At 37.9% G+C, this 21,340-nt stretch overlaps 2 protein-coding genes across 27 annotated transcripts in view; both read right to left on the reverse strand.

Moving 5' to 3' along the window:
• Positions 1-21,340, reverse strand: part of LOC132605679 (putative pentatricopeptide repeat-containing protein At1g12700, mitochondrial) — a 96,470-nt gene that overhangs the window by 57,205 nt on the left and 17,925 nt on the right. For 4 of the 25 annotated variants that reach the window (XM_060318861.1, XM_060318857.1, XM_060318858.1 and 1 more), the window contains 2 exons: positions 12,255-12,315; positions 8,396-8,993 (listed from right to left, as the gene is read on the reverse strand). The exons of 4 other annotated variants lie outside the window; for them this stretch is intronic. In XM_060318861.1, coding sequence (XP_060174844.1) covers positions 12,276-12,315 — 40 coding nt within the window. In that variant the 3' untranslated portion in view covers positions 8,396-8,993; positions 12,255-12,275. Of the gene's footprint in view, positions 1-8,395; positions 9,011-12,254; positions 14,808-21,340 lie in introns of those variants that run through there. 17 more of the 25 variants (XM_060318856.1, XM_060318852.1, XR_009569405.1 and 14 more) reach the window with 12 other exon arrangements.
• LOC132605678 (putative pentatricopeptide repeat-containing protein At1g12700, mitochondrial) lies at positions 122-7,837 on the reverse strand. Of its 2 annotated transcripts, XM_060318845.1 has the most exons (5): positions 6,029-7,837; positions 4,285-5,920; positions 3,234-3,294; positions 953-2,293; positions 122-454 (listed from the first exon to the last, which is right to left on the reverse strand). In XM_060318845.1, exons 1-2 carry the CDS (start codon positions 6,218-6,220, stop codon positions 4,439-4,441), a joined length of 1,674 nt encoding a protein of 557 aa, XP_060174828.1. In that variant the 5' UTR covers positions 6,221-7,837; the 3' UTR covers positions 122-454; positions 953-2,293; positions 3,234-3,294; positions 4,285-4,438. The 2 variants fall into 2 exon arrangements, with proteins under 2 accessions (XP_060174828.1, XP_060174827.1); XM_060318844.1 differs by having other exon boundaries at positions 4,285-7,836.

Consider the following 21,340-nt stretch of genomic DNA (forward strand, 5'->3'; position numbering starts at 1 on the left):
GTAAATACAGTATATATTTTTACTCGCTTGTAATTCTATTTTTCCGAAGGAGAAAACTGTGTATTTGAATACCTGCGAAAACTAGTAAAACATAGTCGTAGTTAATTGACTGTATTTTGAAACTGCGCATTTGAATACACATAAATACACGCAAAATAGCTAAAAAATAGCTACGAATTGTAATTAAGAAAAAAGTAGCTCTAGTTGGTTAGAAGTTCAGAAACTAAACTATGTATGTAAGTTACGTGGCAGTGATATTTGATGAGTGGATGCCACGTGGCATTACCACCCCCATCATCCCTAACTCATTTCTAATAAAAGGCATTGTATCATTACAAATTCATCATCAATTGAATATACTAAAGTTTTCCGATTGAATTCTATCCTTTATCTTCTTCCCTTTTCATCCTCCATAGCTGTCCACTCGAGTTTTCTCCGTAAAACTCCTGTCCAGCTGCAAAAACCTCAGTATCCTCAGTATCCTCTGAGAAAGTTCAAAGTTGCTACAATAGCAGACTAAGGTCTTACTCTAAATAAAGTACATATACTGCATAACCAAATGTCTTTAATCCAATAGGAGCTTATATCATAGAAAATGACAGTCGTAGATGTACTTTCATTTAAAGAGGGTCTCAACAACATAAAGAACCTTTATTTCATGTATCCCACAAAAGTACCAAATTTCGAAGCTAAGTGGATTAAGATAACATCTCTGAAAAATATTCAACGAAAAGATACAAGATTTTAGATATTGCCTTACAATCCTTTTTTTTTTTTGGTTAAAAAAAAGAAGCTATTATCATCATGTTGTGATTTTAGAGAAATATTTTTAGTAGAAATGTTCTCCTCCTGCAGCATCCAATTAAAAAAACTAAAAACATTATTGTTCCATCAATTTACTAATACCTTAATCTCTAATACTAACAGATTTAGTCGTAATAAGAAAGATTACGTCAATACGAACAGATTACTGGACATTGTATTGATTGGCCACAAAAGAAATCTAATAAGCATGAGCTCCTCCCCTTAGACATGCAGCAGTAAGAGTGCTTGTTCTTCCGTCTTTTAAGTTCTTAGTTTTCTTGAAATTTTCCTCTTTTTTTTTTTCTCTCTTTCGCTCCTTCTCCTATATAGAAACCATGAGAAAACAAAAAGGCCAGAGGGTGCCTTAAATGTCAGTCACTTCAGTTGGAGTCTTCACATATTTAAAATGTCCAAACTAACTTCCATGTGATTGTTTTTAGAGATGGCAAGTGAGAAGTGGATAAAATATAGGTAAGGTCATGAATCATGATCAAACATGTTTAACATGACCAAACTTCTATCCTTTTTTCATTTTTGCTTAAAAACAAACTGTGAAAGTTAATGTAAATTATTTCAAATTAGTGTATCTCCAAATCTGATTTTGTATATTTGAGTTTGTGTTAAATATTGATTAGCGGATTACACTATTTTGACTAGATGATTTGATTGGACATTTTGGCAGGTTGTCAAAAAGAAGTTTTCAATAGTTGAAACCATGACCTCCTCGTCATACGGTGGCAACATTTCCATTGTGCCAAGGCTGCTCCCCTTCATAATGCACAGACATGTTACAAAAAAAAAAAAAAGTTTTATTTTAGAAAACGGGGCAGAGTCACCATTTTGGAAGGTTGCTCTAACTAGATGTTGCAGTATTTAAAAGCCTAGAGAACAAGTATGAACTAGGACTTTAAATTCTGGCATGACCCAATTCAGACCTGTCATGCTCAAAAATATGAGTCACAGCTGGCCAGTCACTTTACAGTGTATGAATAGATGACTATTATGTTCTCCATTGTGCTAACACAGGAAACATCTTGAGCTTAATTGAAAGAATATGTAAATATTAAACAACTGCTAGTCTCTCTCTTTTTTTTTTTTTTTTGAAACATGTAACATTTATTATATAGATAGTAAGACTATACAAGGACTGTTACAATCATCCATAATTACAGGACTGTAAAGTAACCAACTTACAGCTCCCCTATCATCTACAAGGATTCTAAAACATCACAATTTGAATCATGTTGATAAGCATCTAAAACAACTGCTAGTTATAAGCACACTAAACTGCAGAAGTAGTGCAGTTGACCCAAGCATGTTGATATCTACAAGATTAAGGGCATATGATCCATTTATTTCTTGTCATCATCATTTAATAACCTCCTTGTATGTAGGCATTTAAACAGTTCAGCTCATCCCTACACTCACTTGCAACCACATGAACAATATCTCCAACGGATAACAAGAAGAATGTACTTGATGCGGTTATCTGGCATGTGAAACGTCGGTCAGAAAAATAGAAAGAAAAATTGAACAAAAGCTAAAGCGTGAAAATCATTATCCTTAAACAAATAGTGGATATATACTATTTAGGAGAATACAAACAAGTTTACTAGGGATACGACCAATCCAAAGCGCATGCTGCAAATTGATAGGCCACTTTCAAGGATGGCATGATTTATAGATGTTGAAGGCTATTCAGAAAAGATATCTTATTTAATGAACATGTATGTCAGTTATAATTGAAAACTGAAATTCAAATTTAAGTTTAAATAAAACTAAAACCTCAGATAGGGTTCCTCTATAAACTTTTGGAATGACAATTGGATCCAACACCTAGGATCACCAAGAAATGGAATCCATGGTCATTAAACAAGGCTGAGACTACCCTCAAGGTCAGTGACGTTTTAATTAATGGAGTTTGGAATCTCAATAGGCTATCATTCACACTAGACCTGAACACTACATTAGCAATCACGGAGGGCTATGTATCATAGCAACAAGCAGTCAAAGATAGAATTTCCTGGGGTCTGACCCCCTCAAGAAACTTTGCCGCGAATTCTGCTTATAGGCTAGTTAAACAAAAGAAATCCAGCAATAATAACACAGGAAAGAGCTGCTTTTCTTTCGAATCGATATGGAAACTAAAATGCCCAAACAAAATAAGAAATAGCAGTAAGAACGAAAATGTACAGGAAGCAGAAAGGATGATAAGTTCCCTCAGTTCATTTCAACAGAATGTACTTTTATTTTTTGTAACTGCACATCCTAGAACCCCTTAGGTGCTACAAATGATAAAACTATTTATTACTTATCGAAAAATATGTCAATTGCTCATATAAGGAGACCTAGTCACTACCAAATTTAAATTACTCGTAGCATCTTGAGTTTGAAGAAAACACACTAAAAAGGCACTAAAAAAGTAGTACCTGTCATCAGTTGGGTCGCTTTCAGAACTTTAGTTTCTGGTGTGACATTGATGAGCCTATTCTGCAAACCCACACATAAATAAAGTTAAAATCGTGTAATAAAACGCATCGCAATTTCTAGAGACGAGGTTAATTTTGTGACAAAATATGATCACACTGAAAAACAAAAACATAGATGAAATTAGATATATGCTACTCCTATCTACTTGATCCATAGGATTCAATATCCGATAGACAACTAATATCCTTAACAAAAACTATGACGAGGCTACAAATGATCATGGAAAGCTCAACTGTGTCCATCTCACTAACTAACGTTACCAACATTATAACACAGCGCTGAAACATAAGATAAGACATGGGTCTCTTTTCCCCCAAATTCTTAAATAACAAGCAGAGTTTACACTTAAAATCCATATTCTAAAATAAAGAAACAAACAATTATAGAGAATTTCAAACAGAGCTACGTCTTCAAAGAAATTCCTCGCCTCCATGTTGTGAGTTAGTTGACAATAATTATATGGAATACGACCCTTTTCGAATAGGAATGATAATTTGTATACCCTATCAATTTCGAACAAGTTCTATTTCAAAAGCATCTAGTACTTTTGGATCATACATAAACCTCAAAAAGTACATTCTTAAATATTCTAAATATGGTGTTGATGTTTATCTATATTATACCATATCAATCTTGAACAAGTTCTATTTCAACTTCAGGAAAATTACAATATTCATACTATATGTTTCAGGGATAGAAAGATGTGATTGAACTTGTTAGATCTAGTGTTCCAATTATGGTTGATGTTACAAAGACTTTAGAAACTATCAAAGAAGATTGTTTCCGCCGCAATTTCTAAGTTGCAGGAAGTTGTTATTTACTCTCACATATATACAAAATGATAATACATGAAAGACAACTAAACAGCAGTGAAAATGATATTCCTAGATTTAAAATGTTTATGCATAAGGAATATCAACAGAGCAGTAATATCTAATTTCCAAGATAAAAAAGAGTGGAAAAAGAACAAGAATATCAGAAGTGGTGTACCTCCTCAATAAGCCTGCTGCAAAGCCCAAGCAGCGATTTAATTGCCATTTTTTCTGCTTCCACGATTGCATTGGATGACATTTCTTTTGGAGGGATAAAAAGGAAAATGTGTCACAGCCATAACGTAGCCGAATAGACCAAGCGAAAGAAATATTCACTTCTTATTTTTCAAGTGAAGCTCTGGTATCATGTCAAGGACAGAAGGGTTCTCCCTTATAACGTTTACCAAAAACCCAGCTGTAGTTGCATCAAATGAGAAGCCCCGTCCAGCCATTTCCTTCATGAAAGATATCATTTCACTAATTTTGTTGCACCTAAGAAATCCTTGCACAATAACATCGTAAGTGACATTGTTTGGAAAACAACCATTGTCTTCCATTTTTCTTAGAATATCTTTAGCTTCATCTAACAACCCTTGAAGACAAAATCCATTTATCATTGTATTGTACGTTCTAGCATTCGGAAGCAATCCAATTGAAGAAAGCTTCTCAAAAATAGCACGAGCTTTGTCGAGTTGACCATTTTTGCACAACCCGTTAATGACAACATTATAAAATTCAATATTAGCATTTTCTCCCTTTCTTTCCAACTTATTAAAGAGTGATACAGCTTCTTCAATAAGTCCATACTTGAAATAACCATTGAGCAAAGTGCCATAACTGTATAAATCAGGTGTGGGCCCTGTAGATAGCATCTCATCAAAGAACTTTTTTGCATCGCCTATTCTTCCAATATCAAACAGCCCTTGCAAGATAGTGTTGTAGGTAATAATATCAGGCTTTGATCCCCTTTGAGAAATTTCACCAAACAATTGCACGGCCTCATCCACTTTCTTTTCCTTACAGTATCCATTCATTAGTATGCTATAGCTAATAATGTCAGGTTCAATGTTTTTGTCTATCATGGAATCAAAAACTCTCCTCGCTCTATTCATTTGACCACACAAACAATGTCCATCCATTATCGCATTGTAGGTGATTATATCAGGCTCTATACCTTTTTCAATCATGTGTCTCATTATTTCCTCAGCATCCTCAACTTTTCCTTCTTTACATAATCCATCTATCACTATGTTGAAGGTGCGCACATTTGGATAAATATTACGATTTACCATCTCAGAGAACAAAGTCGTTACTTTTTCCCACTGACCGAACTTACATAAACCATCAATTACTGAATTATATGTGACTACGTTAGGAGGAATGCCCTTCTGTTTCATCTCATTCAAAAGGTTGATTGCAGCATTTAAGTTTCTATCTTTGCAAAGTGCATCTATAACAATGCTATAGATATATATGTTAGGCTTAGCATTCCCCTGTTCAATTAACCGGAGCAAACTCAAAGTCTTCTCAGTATGACCCCTTTTGCTTAGCCCATTCATGACAGTTGCATACATGAATTCATTAGGCTCACAAATCTTCTCTTTGACCAACTTTTTGAACAATTCAACCGCATCTTTAACCTTATTTTCAGCAAATAATCCCCTTATTAGGGTGGTAAAGGTGACATTATCAAATGGAATGCCATTCTTCAAGTAAATGGGTAACATCGAAAACGCACAATCAGCACGATGCATCAGGCAATAACTGTTAATCACACTACTCAAGATGAATACATCAAATGGGATACCCAATATCTGCATTTCTCGAAAAAGAGAAACCACAGCAGAATAATGCTTCATAGTTAGTATAGTCTTAAATAATTTAGAGAAACTGATAACTGAAGGAAGAGGCTTCATTCTAACCATTTGATGGAAGAGAGTAACAGCATCATCTAAACACTTAACATTCTCAATCTTGCTATTTAACCCAAGTTTACCCTTTGCAGAAACAGATGTATTACTATGACTTGAAGAATATGCTCTGATTGTAAATGTCCAAAAACAAGAATGGGAAATAACTCTCAATGGAGGGCAAAACAGAGAAATTCTCTTCATCTTCAATGGAGGAATAACTCTCCACAGTAAAGTTTGCCTTGTTTACTGAATTGCTGGAATATTAGCAGTGTATGTGAAAGTGATGTTATGATTCGGTGTGCCCTAATTTTGCCCAGTGATCTTTTTTTGTGATAAGTCCGACGTGTGGTATTAATAAGGGCAAAAGGGTCAAGTTTGAGCTATTTTTGTCCCGGTTGTTACTAAAATTATCAAAAATATCCATCATTTGACGGAAACCACAAAATCCATCTAAATAACCTGATTTCAATTGAAATTACCCGTTCTACTCTTTTTAACCTGACCCGCAACCCGCAAAACTACACCAAACTAAACCGGGCAATTCGCACGAATGCCCCTATCTTGGGATGGTCTTTAATATGCGCCCATCAAATCACACTTCTTTAATTTTTTCCCTTCGGCATTTTAAGTAATTAAAATGTGATCGAAAATATTCTTGACATTGGAAAAAAAAAATCGAATCTATGACCTAATTTCACAAGGCAAGGTTTTATAGAAATTATGCTTATATGGGCAAAGTTACGTAGAACTTATGTCAGACAAGCCAAAGTTTGTAGGAGTTTAAACTTATGTCGAGCAAATTAATTATTGTACAAATTATGTCGGACAAGGCATAGTTTCATAGAAACCTTGTTATGTAAAATTGTTTTTTATTTTTACTCTGCCGGGAATCGAACCTATAAGGGCAATTTGCACAATTCCCTTCATACGTACTGGGTCTTTAATTTTTGTCCCTCAATTCGCTTAAAAAGATGGCCGAAAATTCTCCAAGGTTCTGGGTTTCAAAACCCAGCAGAGTCGAAAATAAATAAAAAAAAATCGCAAGTGACACAGAATCTATGCTTATTCGGGCGAAATTACATAGAACCTATGCCGGATACGGCAGACTTTGCCTTGTTAGACAAACTTTTAGTTATGTCTTAAGGCAAATTCTCCCGCATAAGGCAGACTTTTTGCAAAAATCTTGCCTTGCGATTTTTTTTTTGACTAAGTGGGAGTTCGAATTCAGAATCTCGGGATATTTTTGGCCACCTTTTTAAGCGAAGACCAGAAATTTGAGGGCCAAAAATTAAAGACCACCCCAAAAAAGGGGCACTCTGGGCAAAAAAAAAAAATGAACCTAGAATCTCTAATTTTGTACCCCAGGGTACTTTGGCTCACAAATTTTCATTAAAAGTAAGCAAGGACGAAAATAAAAAAATAAAAAAAAAAACTAGCGATTTTAGGGACAAAAATTAAAGATCAGTTCATCTGAAGAGCATATAACAATCCGCGCAAAAAATTGAATTAAACCTCAACCCATTTTCTAAAAACCATTCTAACCCCATTTTACACCTCCGCAACACCTTCTCTTCCACATTTTCCCTATAAACACCAACTTTTTCGTCTCTTCCCACATAAAGCTAAAAAATTTGTGGGTGCTGTTGGAGTGCAAATCTTATTACTAGTTTAGCTTTACTTTCATAATACTGTTCAGAAGAAGTTAATAAACATATAATAGAGCTGATGATTTTATTTTTTTTTGGGGACAGGAGAAATGGGAGAGGGGATTATAAGGTAGGGAATCTGACCCTCACCAACAATGTAAAAGTTCATATAGCCAACCAACTGAACTCCGAAGATTCACCAAGCTATTTGAATTTAACATAGCCAATTAGTAAACCAAAGAAGCCAATTTACCATTCTAAGTTACCAACAAGTTTATAGAAAGGCAGACTAACTGATTCCCTGCATAACAGAAACAAATTTCCTAAAGCAGACTGAAATTAGATAAACTTGCAAGAACCTGATCTCAACCATCTTTATGTTTCAATTTACAATGTTCAGCAAAGCCATTATTAACCCCTCCAGATAAATGTTACTCTCAAATGAATCAGAAACAAAGTTACTAGAGGCCGTTTTTAGAAAATGGGTTGGGGTTTAATTTGGTTTAGTAGAGTAGGTCGCGAGTGATTTTTTGGTGGATTTGGGGTTCCCATCAAATGAGAGATACTTTTGATAACTTTAGTAACGGCAGGCGAAAAATAATCCCAAGATGTAACGAGGGATAAAACTAACCAAAAAAAAAAGTAGAAGGGTATTAATTTTGCAAATTTAATTGAGATAGAAATAATTCTTTTCATGTATATGCACAAAAAAAATTATTTCGTAGACAAATTAACCACAATTTTAAGTAGAATTACAATTTAGAAATATGAGTTCACAAGAATAATTGATTCTCGTGGGTAATTGTTCTAATCACGTAACAATTACCCAATTAACTTCGAGAAGCATTTACACTACGTATCATGTCAATTAAAAAATAACTATAGGTGACCTGATAGTGAAAAAATAATAAATGGTACTGTATAAGTTAGTGAGCTTCATTACACTCCTGAAGGATGTCTGCCTAAGGTCGGCCTAAGTGATCGAGCTATGTCATAACTTGTGACAGCGAGACACGCTAGTAATGGGAAAAAAAACACAACATTTGCAGGGGGTTTGTGATTTAACATTTGCTCCATATCTGGTTATCACCTCTGATATTAATGTAACATTTTACACAACATAATAAGAGTAAGACTTTAGGATGACCAAGGTTAAAATCGCTATTTAAAATGAAAAAGGCAACTAGCCTCCATGCTTGTCATCATCATCTAGTAAGCTCCTTTTATGTAAGCATTTCGACGGTTCAGCTTATCCCTACGCTCACTTGCAACAACACGGACCATTCTCCGTTGGACACCATTCGTGTCATACCAGTGAATGCGGTTATCTGGCAAGTGATAGGTTCTGTTAGGAAAAATTGAAAGAGAACTTTGAGGCGTGAAAAATCATTGCTAATAAAGAAGTATTCCATGTATATTGTTTAGGGGAATAAAAACAAGTCGATTCCAGAGACAGCAAAGCCGAAACATATACTACAAATCACTATTTAGAAAGGTAACACGTAGTTCATCAGAATTCAAAACATAAAACTTAAATTACGTTTTAAATAGAACTAAAACTCTCTTAGAAATATATATAAGTAAAAATAGCCTTTTAGGTCAGGACCGGCAGGCAACCAAGCCGGAAGTCCAAGTTATTTAATATATATATATACATATTACATATATTAAAGGTTCTTCTTGTCCCCAAGCCATCAATTAACTTTGCAAGAAGAGGAATCTTCTATGCAAGAATGCAATAAAGCTTCAAAAGAAAAGATGGCTACGCTCTGAGTAAGAAGAACCTTGACAAGGGGAGGGAAAATGCGGTATTGGGACTCTGAGAGATTTTTCATCTCCTAATAAAATGGAAAGGGATATGACCGCAAAACTAGAGAAGCATGATCTTTATCTAATAAGCTAAAAATGAAACTCAAGTTCGTTTAGTTCCTTCCTTTTTTTTTCCCTTCTCAAAAAAAAAAAAAAAAAAAAAAGGAACTAAACAAACTTGACATCATGTAAATTATGCAGGTAGTACAAGCAACAATAAAGGGAGGGAACAGATATGCAAGAATTTTTTAACAACATACCCAGTGAAATCTCACAAAGTGGGGTCTAGGCAGGGTAGAGTGTAGGAAGACGTTACCCTACCTTGGGATATGCAAGAATTCTTCATGAAGTGAAAAATATTAAGCTGGAACCTAAGGGGCTTAAATGATAAGAATTATGGAACTTCTACAAAGATGCCGATGTCAAAATGGAAGGCCAATTTCTATTGCTTACAAGAATAAAAAAATGGCTGGATGGTCAGCTATGGAATGATTATCATGTAGAACAAGAGAAATTGGAACTGTACAGAAATCCCAAAGGGCCATCACTTAATTTCACAGATTTCAGGTGGCAACTGACCAGTGTGTGCACCAAACAACAGAAAAGATAAAAGAAGTCTGGGAAGAGATAAGCAGCAGTATAAGGGTGTGCTTTTGGTGATAGAGGAGATTGTTTTCCCACATACCTCGATATGGATCCCTAGAGTACCAACAAAGGTGTGCTTCTTCACTTGGTTAGTAGCTACAAGGGGGGTGATCTTGACGGCGGAGAACTTAAGGAAGAAGAAGATTACTTGTGTTAGTTGGTGTTGTATGTGCAAAGAATCAGGGGAAGACGTAGATCAGCTACTTTTACATTGCCGTGTAGCATCTTCGCTATGGAGTTGATGGGACGGTTTGGTTTCGAGTAGGTAATACCGAGAACTATGAAAGAAACAGTGTCTAGCTGGGCTCGTAGAAGACGGAGGAGGAGATGCAGGGCATGTGAAGTTGCCCCTTTAGCATTGATGTGGACCATATGGAGTGAGAGGAACAAGAGAGCTTTTGATGAAATAGAGAAAGATATCGTACACTTGAGAAATAGCCTCTTTTCCCTTATTTCTTTTGGTGCACCCATGAGGTTACTTTTTGTATAAATGATTGGGCGACTTTCATAGAAAATCATATATTCTTGTAGGATTTTCTACTTTTTGGTATACTTCTTGTATACGGGCTAGTTAATGCCCTTATTGTTAATAATATTCTTACTACATAAAAAAGGGTGTTTGGAATTGGCTCACGGGTGCTGTGCAGGAACTTCAATGTAACTAGATACAGTCATGTGAGAAACAATAACCAACATTGATCAGAGGGATGATTGATTTTTCAGATTTTATTGACGACTTAGAGCTGGTCGGCCCTCCTCTATGTGGAGGTAATTTTACATGGACAAGAGGAGATTCAAGGGGTGGCCTCAAGAATTGACAGTTTTTTGTTCTCAACAGCGAGATGAAAATTTCAAGTATTTAAAACAAACGCTACTTGCCAAAGTAATACCGGATCATAACCCTCTAATGTTACAGAGTTGACAAGGGCAAAACAGAAGATCATAATTCAACATGAAGGCTTTGTGAACAAGGTGGAAAAATATTGGGACAAATTTGAGGTGACAGATTTCATATTGGCCAGCAAAATGAAATTACTTCAAGGAAAATTGATAGGCTGGAACATACAAGTCTTTGGCAACATTGAGAGAAAAAATCAGAGGCACTGTACAAGTCAATGTTGCTGGACAAAGAAGCAGAAAAACAAAATTCTTTTCAACCACACACAGTTCAGAAGGCAGATTTAACTGTGAAAATTGATGAAACAGCAAAATGTGAGGAAATTTCATGGAAACAAAGATCTAGAACCCTTTGGTTGCAGCAACGGGATAGGAACACTAAATATTTACACAAGATGGCCAGTATACAGAGGAGATAATGTTAGACAAGGATGTCAAGGGATGCAAGAAGAACCAGACAAGGCGAACCAGAAAGTAAACAAATCCGACATTTTCAGATAAAATCAGGTTACAAGATGTTCTTCCAAAGTAGTAGGCAACATCACATATAGCCTTGGAAGTTGATATGGATAAACAAAGCCCTTACAAGGTTGAATGCTTCACATGGCAAGAGAGACATAGTTGACTCAAGTACTCAACTCAATTTATAAAGAGGAGTGTATCCTCTGTGAAGAAGTATGAAGATGCAAGGCACTTATGTACATACATCTCAAGTTTACAGCTCAGATTTTGTGCATGTTTCTGATTTTATTTGAACTAAAATGGTGCATGTTGGAAACTTGGAAACAACTGCTGCTGAGTTGGAAAAAGGTGGGACTTCAAATAGCTCCAGGACACTTTTGAACACTGTTACCAACAATTGTTTAGTGGATGGTTTGGAAAGAACGGAACAAAGATACAATGGCGAAAAAGAGAATATTTGTAATTTAAAATATAGATGTAAGAAAATGTACACGAAGTTGAGAGGATGATAAGTTTCCTAAATTCATTTCAACGAACCGAATTTTTATTTTTGTAACTGCACGACCTAAGCAACCGGCTGGCCTTCCGTGGAGCCTTCTAACACAGGATGTTTTGTGCACCGGGCTGGCCTTTTAAGCACCCCCATAGAGAAACTTGGTGGACTTCCACTTTTAAATTGCTCTTAACATGTCGTAATGTATTTAAGCTTATGTTCTTGTGTTTGAAGCAAATACACTAAAAGAGCACTAAAAAGGAAATGAAGCAGAGAGTAGTACCTATTATCAGTTGCATCGTTTTCAGAACATAAGTTTCTGCTGTGACCGTGATGAGCCTGTCCTGCAAACCCATACATAAACGAAGTTGACATCATCATATATTAAGTTATTGAAGGAGAATTAAATTAACAAAAGATCACAGCTGACATTCAAATGATCTAGAGACCAGGTCAATTTTGTGACAAAAACATGATCATACTGAAAACTAAATGTAGAAGAAATTAGATATATGTTACTTCTCTCTTATAGTGTTCACATGATTCAATATTCCACAGATAACTAAATATTTTGACAACTATGACGAAGCTACACATGGACACATGATCGTGAAAGCTCTATTATATCCATCTCATTAACTAAAGTAACCAGCAGAATAACACAGTGTTGAAGTATAACATAAGGCATGAGTCCCTTTCCTCAAATTCTTAAAACTACCAAGAAGAGTTTACACTTAAAGTAAGAATCCATAATCTAAAGAACCCAGTACTCTTGGATCATATATAAATCTCCAAAAATATATTCTTAAATAATTCGAATATGGTGTTGACCATTCACCCAGAGTATACCCTACATGACCCACTTCTGATTCAATTTCAGAAAATCACAAATATTTGTACTATATTGTTCAGGGATAGAAAATGATAATACCTGAAGATAACTAAAAAACACTGTACACGATATACCGGGACTTACGATCCATTTAGAATAGCAATGACAATTGTTATACCCCATTTTAACCCGGGTTGAAGCGGAGTACAACATATTGGAGATTCCTAAATTGCTTTGTTTTAAGGAGTCGCCACCTAATTGATTTTTACGGTGAAGTAGGACACCTAATTATTAACTAAGGTAAATCTAATTAAACCTCCGTTAATAGTCTGCTTAACCAGTGTGATTCTAGGTAAGAGTTCTATATTATCCTAAAGGGAAGGGATTAGGCATCCTTTAGAATCCGTTAACTTACGGTTATCCGACCAAACTTAGGTTTAATTAATTAGATTGAATAAGATGCTTGCAGCTTAAAAAAAGGGCTAAGAAATGTTGCTAAGGTTTATAAAATATCAGGATGTTGTTTAAGATAAGATTTAAGAAAATATAATAATCTACATGAAAGGTTTTTAATGCTATTTAAAACTTACAGGAGTTGATATGGCTTTAAACAAAGATGCTGTGGAGAATGAGATTTGTGAAAAAATATAATAATTTATATAAAAAGGAAACTTCAAATGCCATTTAAGATAAATTTATAAATGTTGCTAACACTTTAAATAAGAAGGCTATTAAAAATAAGACTAATACTTTATATAAAAGGAAATCCTAGAATTCCATTTGAAGTAAAATTTATAATAATTACTAATAACTTTAAAAGGAGGTAGCATAATAAAATGAGATTTAAAAAATAGAATAATTTGACGTATAAGTAAAGAAGATGCGAGTTTATTGTAATGTTTAATAAATATTTAAATGAACCAAGCAATAAAGTGTTTAATTGACTTTAAGTTTTAAGAGTGTGAATAAAAAAAATATAAAAAAAAACTAATAGATGATTCATTAAATTTCCCCTTTTTATTTTTTTGTCTTTATCAACTATGCTTACTTAAGAATATACATGATTCATTAAAACTTGAAAAATTACTTCAATTGTGTCCAAATCTTGTTTGCATAATAATGATATTTTGAAACTAAGACAATGCGAAGGTGACTACTTTAATTAAAAGGCGGTGCACAGCCTTATGCAGAAAATTAGAAGGGCGGTGCATGGCCCAGACAATATATGAAAGTGATGCAAAGGGCGGTGCGCAGCCCATGCATCATATGAAAGGCGGTGCACAGCCTTATGCAAAAATTACAAAGGGCGGTGCGCAGCCTTATGCGAAAATTTAAAAGGGCGGTGCATGGCCCAGGCAATATATGAAAGTGATGCAAAGGGCGGTGCGCAGCCCATGCATCATATGAAAGGCGGTGCACAACCTTATGCAGAAATTACAAAGGGCGGCGCGCCGCCCCCTGCAAACATGAAAGGCGGTGCGCAGCCTTATGCGAAAATTTAAAAGGGCGGTGCATGGCCCAGGCAATATATGAAAGTGATGCAAAGGGCGGTGCGCAGCCCATGCATCATATGAAAGGCGGTGCACAGCCTTATGCAGAAATTACAAAGGGCGGCGCGCAGCCCCCTGCAAACATGAAAGGCGGTGCGCAGCCTTATGCGGAAATTTAAAAGGGCGGTGCATGGCCCAGGCAATATATGAAAGCGATGCAAAGGGCGGTGCGCAGTGCATGCATCATATGAAAGCGGTGAGCAATGCAGGTGCAGTGCAATACGGCCGCGAGCATACGCAGGGGCATTTAAAAATAAATAAAGCAATGTATTCGAAGGCAATAGAAAATATTTGTGCGTTGATATATATTTAAAAAATAATTTGCAAGATTAGCTTATTGTGATAGCCGAAAGTTATTGATATTTGAAGGCATAATTGATAGAAGAACTCTCAAACCGTTCGACGCGCCATCCTTACAAGGCTGTACATGTTTTAGCTTCTGCAACTTGGAAACCTGCATCCAAAGAAAATTTTGTAAGTTTGGGGAGGGAGTTGATTCGCGTTGACTTTGAGAATCTGGCTCTTTGCGCTTTATGCCTCCAACTTCGTATGAACTTGTAACCTCCGCTCATTTTTAGTCTTGGCCGACTAGTAAACAGTCTAATTACAAACACATTATTTCGAAAAAAAAAAAAAAAGACAGTAAAATATATGTATGGTGGTAAATAATTTCTGCTGAATTCGGAACTGTGACACATTATGAAACAAAGCGAATGCCCCTTTTCTAAGTTTTCTTTTGCCCGACGACTCTGTTGAAACAATATTCTTCCAAGTCTCTCGATACTATCTTGCGGCGACGCCCTTTAAAAATTTGTCCCAGTTTCTGGTGCAAGGGATGTTGAGCTTTAAAGGTGGCGAGACCGAGCCTATATGGGCTGCCTACGTATCCCACTATAGGAATCAGGTCGAGCGTAGTTCAAGATTACAAGCAGAAATAAAATTGAGGTTTTGTAAGAAAGTGACCGAGGCCCATGCGGGCCGCCTACGTATCCCCAATGGGAATCAGGTCAGGCGTAGTTCATAATTACAAACAAAGATGATATTAGAGGATTAAAATGATGTGACCGAGGCCTATGTGGGCCGCCTACGTATCCCTCATGGGAATCAGGTCGAGCGTAGTTCATAATTACAAGCAGAAATAAAATTGATGTGACCGAGGCCTATGCGGGCCGCCTACCTATCCGCCATGGGAATCAGGCCAAGCGTAGTTCATAAATTACAAGCGGAAATAACATTGGAATTTTGAAGTGATGTGACTGAGGCCTATGCGAGCCGCCTACGTATCCCCCATGGGAATCAGGTCAAGCGTAGTTCATAAATTACAAGCAAAAGGATATTGAGGGTTTAAAAATGATGTGACCGAGGCCTATGCGGGCCGCCTACGTATCCCCCATGGGAATCAAGCCAAGCGTAGTTCATAGATTACAAACGGAAATAAAATTGAAATCTTATCTTAAAGACCCAACCCGATATAGGTTTGTTACGCATCCCGCCACGGGAGAGTAATGCCATTACATGGAAGAATATTGCATACAAATAACAGAAGGCTCTTAAATATAATATCTCTTGACGGCATCTGCATTGATAGCTTTCGGCCAAATTTCGCCATCCATTTCTGCTAAGACTAACACTCCTCCAGTCAATACTCGATGAACCATATAAGGTCCTTGCCAGTTAGGTGCAAATTTTCCTTTAGCTTCATCTTGACATAGGAATATGCGTTTCAATACCAATTGTCCCGTTTTGAATTGCCTCGGTCTTACCTTCTTGTTGAAAGCTTTGGCCATTCTGTTCTGATAAAGCTGCCCATGACAAACTGCATTCAATCTCTTTTCGTCAATGAGCATCAATTGTTCATATCGATTCTGTACCCACTTAGCGTCACTTAACTCAGCTTCTTGGATGATTCTCAAAGATGGTATTTCTACCTCAGCAGGTAACACCGCCTCTGTCCCATAGACCAAAAGATAAGGTGTTGCCCCCGTTGAAGTCCTCACAGTAGTGCGATACCCGAGAAGAGCTAACGGCAGTTTTTCGTGCCAATGCCTGTAATTATCGATCATCTTCCTCAGTATTCTCTTGATGTTTTTGTTGGCTGCTTCAACTGCTCCATTCATCTGAGGGCGATAAGGAGTGGAATTGCGATGAGTAATCTTAAATGTCTCGCAAATCTCCCGCATTAGATCACTGTTAAGATTAGCTCCATTATCTGTTATAATTGATTCTGGGACTCCGAATCGGCAAATAATGTTGCTCCGAACAAAATCTGCTACCACTTTCTTTGTTACCGACTTGTGCGAAGATGCTTCCACCCACTTTGTGAAATAATCAATGGCTACCAAAATGAACCTGTGTCCATTCGATGCGGCTGGCTCGATAGGACCAATGACATCCATACCCCAAGCTGCGAAAGGCCACGGAGAACTCATAACATTCAATTCATTTGGCGGAACTCGAATCAAATCACCATGAACCTGACATCGGTGACATTTCTGCACAAAACGGATACAATCTGATTCCATAGTCATCCAGAAATAGCCTGCGCGGAGGATTTTCTTGGCTAGGGTAAAGCCATTCATATGAGGCCCACATGTACCGCCATGCATTTCTTCAATCAACCGGGCCGCTTCTTTAGCATCAACACATCTTAATAGCCCTAAATCCGGAGTCCTCCTATACAGGATTTCTCCACTTAGGAAGAAATGGTTTGCTAATCTCCGAAGTGTTTTCTTCTTAACACTGGTTATGCCTTCCGGATAGTCTCCTGTCTTACGATATTTCTTAATGTCGTAGTACCAAGGTTCTCCATCAGACTCCTCATCCACATAGAAACAATAAGCATGTTGATCGTGCACATTTACCTTGATAGGATCTATGCGATTCTTGTCCGGGTGCTGAATCATAGAAGACAAAGTGGCCAAAGCATCGGCGAATTCGTTCTGTGTCCTTGGAACGTGTTTGAAATCTACCTTGATGAATCTCTTACATAAATCTTTCACGCAATGCAAGTATGGAAGTATCTTCACATTCTTAGTGGTCCATTCACCTCGCACTTGATGAACCAGTAAGTCTGAATCGCCTATAACCAAAAGCTCTTGTATATTCATATCGACGGCCAAGAATACAAGCCTCATATTGTTGGTGCACAGAAACTTGAGCTTTGCTGAAATGGGGTAATGCTGGCCTGACTCTGAAATCAAAACTGCTCCAACGCCGACCCCTTTAGAATTTGCCGCCCCATCGAAAAACAGTCTCCACCCTGGGTACTCTTCTGCGATATCTTCTCCGATAAACAACACTTCTTCATCCGGGAAATAGGTTTTAAGGGGTACGTATTCCTCGCCCACAGGATTTTCTGCAAGATGATCAGCTATCGCCTGCCGTTTGACAGCCTTTTGAGTAACATACACAATATCAAACTCGCTCAACAACATTTGCCACTTAGCTAGCTTCCCCGTAGGCATAGGCTTCTGGAAGATGTACTTGAGCGGGTCCATCCTTGAGATGAGGTAAGTAGTATATGCAGACAAATAATGTCTCAACTTCTGTGCAACCCAAGTCAAAGCACAACAGGTGCGTTCCAATAACGTATATCGTGCCTCGTAAGGCGTGAACTTTTTGCTCAAGTAATATATTGCTCGCTCTTTCCTTCCTGTTTCGTCATGTTGTCCTAATACACATCCAAACACGTTCTCCGATACGGACAAATACAATAGCAAAGGTCTTCCAGCTTCTGGAGGCACCAAAACAGGCGGGCTAGACAAATATTCTTTGATTTTGTCAAAGGCTCTTTGACAATCTTCAGTCCATTTGGTAGGAGCATCCTTTCTCAATAACTTGATTATTGGTTCGCATATCACCGTCGATTGCGCTATAAACCGACTGATGTAGTTGAGACGACCGAGGAAGCTCATCACGTCTTTCCGACTCTTTGGGGTAGGCAATTCCCGAATGACCTTTATCTTCGAGGGGTCCAACTCTATGCCTCTCCTGCTCACAATGAAACCCAACAACTTCCCTGCAGGAACACCGAATGCACACTTTGCGGGGTTCAACTTCAGATTGTATCGTCTCAACCTGTCGAAGAACTTTCTCAAATCCGTCAGATGATCTGAGCTCTTTCGTGATTTGATGATGATATCATCCACATAGACTTCAATCTCTTTATGGATCATATCATGGAAAATGGTGGTCATAGCTCTCATGTAGGTAGCCCCTGCGTTTTTGAGCCCGAAAGGCATCACCCGATAATAGTACACTCCCCAAGGTGTGATGAATGCTGTCTTCTCAGCATCCTCCTCGTCCATTAAGATTTGGTGATATCCCGCGTAGCAGTCAACGAAAGACTGCAACTCATGCTTCGCACAATTATCAATGAGCATATGGATATTCGGGAGAGGAAAGTCATCTTTTGGACTGGCTTTGTTGAGATCCCGATAATCCACGCATACCCTAACTTTGCCATCATTCTTTGGCACGGGAACGATATTGGCTAGCCAAGTAGGGTACATCGTAGTTCGAATGACCTTTGCATCAAACTGTTTGGAGATCTCTTCCTTGATTTTTAAACTTAAGTCTGATTTAATGTTTCTCTTCTTTTGCTTTACCGGAGGACAGGATGGATCAAGAGACAACTTATGCGAAACAATGTCAGTTGAGGCCCACCGGGTCTCTTTTCATAACGACGAGTTGCCACCTGAAGGTTTGGGGCATAACAAAGCATTGAACATCACCATCAGATGCAGGGATAAGTTCATCTCCAAAGTACTGATTGATGGAGGCTCAGCTGTGAATATATGTCCTGTTGCCACTCTACGAGCCTTAGGGATCGATGTCGGGAAACTCCGCGGCAGTCAAGTCAGTGTCAAAGGTTTTGACGGAGCCCAAAGAGATGCTGTTGGAGAGATCAATTTGTTTATGGAGATTGGGCCTGTGGAGTTCATAGTGAAGTTCCAAGTGATGGACATATCTACCAGTTACAACTTGCTGATCGGGAGACCATGGATCCACATGGCTGGCGCGGTTCCTTCCACTTTGCATCAGAGCCTAAAGTTTGTGTGGAATCATCAAGAAATAGTGATCCATGGAGAAGGCAACAATTCTCTCTACCCGGAATGTTCAGTTCCTCCTATTGGAAGTGTGGAAAGGCTAGACGGATCTGTTTTCCATATCAAGGAGAATGTGTGCGCTGCTCAAGCGAGGAAAATGGAATGCCACAGGTACTTATGATGGTAGCGTGGGAGATGCTGAAGAACGGCTTCCGACCCGGTCAAGGCCTTGGTCTGAACTCGGATGGAATTGTGGAACCAATTCAACTGCCCGGGCACAAGTATACTTTCGATCTCGGATATGAGCCCACCCCCGAAGAGATTGCTTCGGCTAGTCTCAAAAGAAGAAGTGGCGTTCCCTTGCCAAAGCCTGTTCCTTGCCTGAATCAGTCATTTCTTAAGGCTTCCGCTGCCCAAGCATCAGAGGAAATACTTGAAGACAACCTCCTGGAAAGTTTTAAGAACTTATTCATCGCCGAAGAAGAAGCTGAATGCAACATGGTTTCGAATGGGTGTTCTGAAGACCCGAATATCTGGGATGCAGAGCCGGGATGCCGTTTGAACAATTGGACTTGTACCCCGCCCCCGTTTCTCCGGGAGTCTTGGTAGACGAATTGTATTCAGTATTTAATGAAACAGACACGATTCGAAATTGAGGCCTGAATCGTGCCTATGCTTTTGTTATTTTGCCTCCAAACTTTTGAAGCTCAAATGCAATTTTCAAGCCATGCTTTTATTTATATTCTCGTCTTTGTTTAATTAATTTTTCTTTTATTTTTCAGCAATCAAATTAATAAATCTGCCGATACTGTGAAAGTGACACATAATGAAACAAGCAAGCCGTAGGAAATGCCGAGCAAGATTCTGAAGAATATGAAGGAGATATGCAACCTGAGAGATTAACTAAGGATTTTGAATATTTTGAAAATAAGCCAAAACCAAATTTGGATGAAACGAAAATTATAAATTTAGGTAATTCAAAAATCATGATGGAAGTAAGAATCAGTGTCCACTTGACCCCGTCGCAGAGAGAAGAATTGATCAAACTTTTGAAAGAATATATAGATGTGTTTGCTTGGTCTTATGATGATATGCCCGGATTAAGCACTGACATTGTTTCGCATAAGTTGTCTCTTGATCCATCCTGTCCTCCGGTAAAGCAAAAGAAGAGAAACATTAAATCAGACTTAAGTTTAAAAATCAAGGAAGAGATCTCCAAACAGTTTGATGCAAAGGTCATTCGAACTATGATGTACCCTACTTGGCTAGCCAATATCGTTCCCGTGCCAAAGAATGATGGCAAAGTTAGGGTATGCGTGGATTATCGGGATCTCAACAAAGCCAGTCCAAAAGATGACTTTCCTCTCCCGAATATCCATATGCTCATTGATAATTGTGCGAAGCATGAGTTGCAGTCTTTCGTTGACTGCTACGCGGGATATCACCAAATCTTAATGGACGAGGAGGATGCTGAGAAGACAGCATTCATCACACCTTGGGGAGTGTACTATTATCGGGTGATGCCTTTCGGGCTCAAAAACGCAGGGGCTACCTACATGAGAGCTATGACCACCATTTTCCATGATATGATCCATAAAGAGATTGAAGTCTATGTGGATGATATCATCATCAAATCACGAAAGAGCTCAGATCATCTGACGGATTTGAGAAAGTTCTTCGACAGGTTGAGACGATACAATCTGAAGTTGAACCCCGCAAAGTGTGCATTCGGTGTTCCTGCAGGGAAGTTGTTGGGTTTCATTGTGAGCAGGAGAGGCATAGAGTTGGACCCCTCGAAGATAAAGGTCATTCGGGAATTGCCTACCCCAAAGAGTCGGAAAGACGTGATGAGCTTCCTCAGTCGTCTCAACTACATCAGTCGGTTTATAGCGCAATCGACGGTGATATGCGAACCAATAATCAAGTTATTGAGAAAGGA

Source organism: Lycium barbarum, chromosome 8, assembly GCF_019175385.1.
Source record: "Lycium barbarum isolate Lr01 chromosome 8, ASM1917538v2, whole genome shotgun sequence".
NCBI classification, from domain to species: Eukaryota; Viridiplantae; Streptophyta; class Magnoliopsida; order Solanales; family Solanaceae; genus Lycium; species Lycium barbarum.

Excerpts from the sequence above, each read along its gene's own strand:
- LOC132605678 (XM_060318844.1), bottom strand. The coding sequence starts at position 6,220 with ATGAAGAGAATTTCTCTGTTTTGCCCTCCATTGAGAGTTATTTCCCAT.